The 1521-nt window shown below is 70.6% G+C and overlaps 1 protein-coding gene across 1 annotated transcript; it reads right to left on the minus strand.

The window, feature by feature from the left end:
- Positions 1-344: 344 nt before the first annotated feature.
- On the minus strand, positions 345-1487 carry LOC113980470 (cysteine/serine-rich nuclear protein 2-like; the record flags this gene model as incomplete). Its single annotated transcript, XM_027707681.1, has 3 exons — positions 345-404; positions 489-824; positions 981-1487. Coding segments are annotated over 3 exons (903 nt in total), but the record flags the coding sequence as incomplete, so codon positions are not given.
- Positions 1488-1521: the final 34 nt, after the last annotated feature.

Consider the following 1521-nt stretch of genomic DNA (forward strand, 5'->3'; position numbering starts at 1 on the left):
CCAGCTCAGGTGTGTCCCAGCTCAGGTGTGTCCCAGCTCAGGTGTGTGGCCCAGGTGAGCCCCCCGTGCAGAGCAGCCCCAGGTAAAGGATCAATCCATGGAATAAACACCGGAGCGGGAGGAGCCGCTCACACGGGCAGGGGGGGCAGCTCCAGGTGCTCCAGGTGCTCCAGGTGCTCCGGGGGGTTTTGGGGAGCCCCCCCCTCGCTCTCAGCAGGGGGGGCAGGTGGGACCCCCAGGTCCCTCCCACAGGGGCTGCAGGTTGGAGCCGGAGGCTCCTCGGGGCCAATCCCACCTGTCCCACCTGCCTGGGGCTCCACTGCCAGGAAGGGCTGGGAGCCCACCTGGGGGCTCACCTGGGGGCTCACATGGGGACCCACCTGGGGATCCACCTGGGGGCTCACCTGGGGGCACAGCTGGGGACCTACATGGGGGCTCACTTGGGGGCACACCTGGGGGCACAGCTGGGAGCTCACCTGGGGGCTCACCTGGGGACCCACCTGGGAGCTCACTTGGGGGCTCACCTGGGAGCTCACCTGGGGACCCACCTGGGAACACACCTGTGGGCTCACCTGGGGACCTACCTGGGAGCTCACCTGGGGGCACACCTGGGGGCTCACCTGAGGGCTCACCTCGGAGCTCACCTGGGAGATCACTTGGGAGCTCACCTGGGAGCCTACCTGGGGGTTCACCTGGGAGCACACCTGGGAGCCCAGCTGGGGACCCACCTGGGAGCTCACCTGGGGGCTCACCACGGAACACACCTGGGGGCTCACCTCGGGACCTACTTGGGGGCTCACCTGGGGACCCACCTGCGGGCTCACCTGGGGGCTCACTTGGGGACCCACCTGGGGGCACAGCTGGGGGCTCACCTGGGGGCACACCTCAGGACCTACCTGGGGGCTCACCTGGGGACCCACCTGCGGGCTCACCTGGGGGCACAGCTGGGGGCTCACCTGGTGACCCACCTGTTGGCTCACCTGGGGCCCCCCCTGCTCCGTGGGGAATCCCAGGCCGGGCGCTCCCGGCGGGAACGGGGCGGGGCCGAGGCCGTGGGCGGGGCCCGGGGCGGGTCTCACCTGCCAGGCGGTGCCGTCCAGGTGCTCCCCCAGGACGCAGAGCCCCCCTCCGCCCCCCTCGCCCTCTCCCCCCGCTCCCGACTCTTCCTCCTCGTCCTTCCTCCTCCTCTCGAGCTCCTCGGCCGTCTGCAGGTGCAGCACGGCCCGCGCGTTCTCCGCCAGGTACTCCTGGAAGTCCTGAGTCTCGGGGGGCTGCGGGGGACCCCAGGGGGGACCCGGCGATGCTTCCTCCCCCCCTTCACCCTCCTCCTCCTCCTCCTCCTCCCGGCGGCTCTGCAGCTGCAGCTTCATCAGCGTGTGCAGGAAGTGGGTCCGGACCCGGAGCGGGTTGAACTCGATCCGCCCGGAGGCGTTTCCGCAGCCGTCCCGGGAACACCCGCACGGGAACGAGGAGCGATCCACCTGGGAAACGGACAGGGATGGGATACACCTGGAACAAGGC

This window comes from Neopelma chrysocephalum, unplaced genomic scaffold (assembly GCF_003984885.1).
Source record: "Neopelma chrysocephalum unplaced genomic scaffold, ASM398488v2 Primary Assembly neopelma1_94314, whole genome shotgun sequence".
Classification (NCBI taxonomy): domain Eukaryota; kingdom Metazoa; phylum Chordata; class Aves; order Passeriformes; family Pipridae; genus Neopelma; species Neopelma chrysocephalum.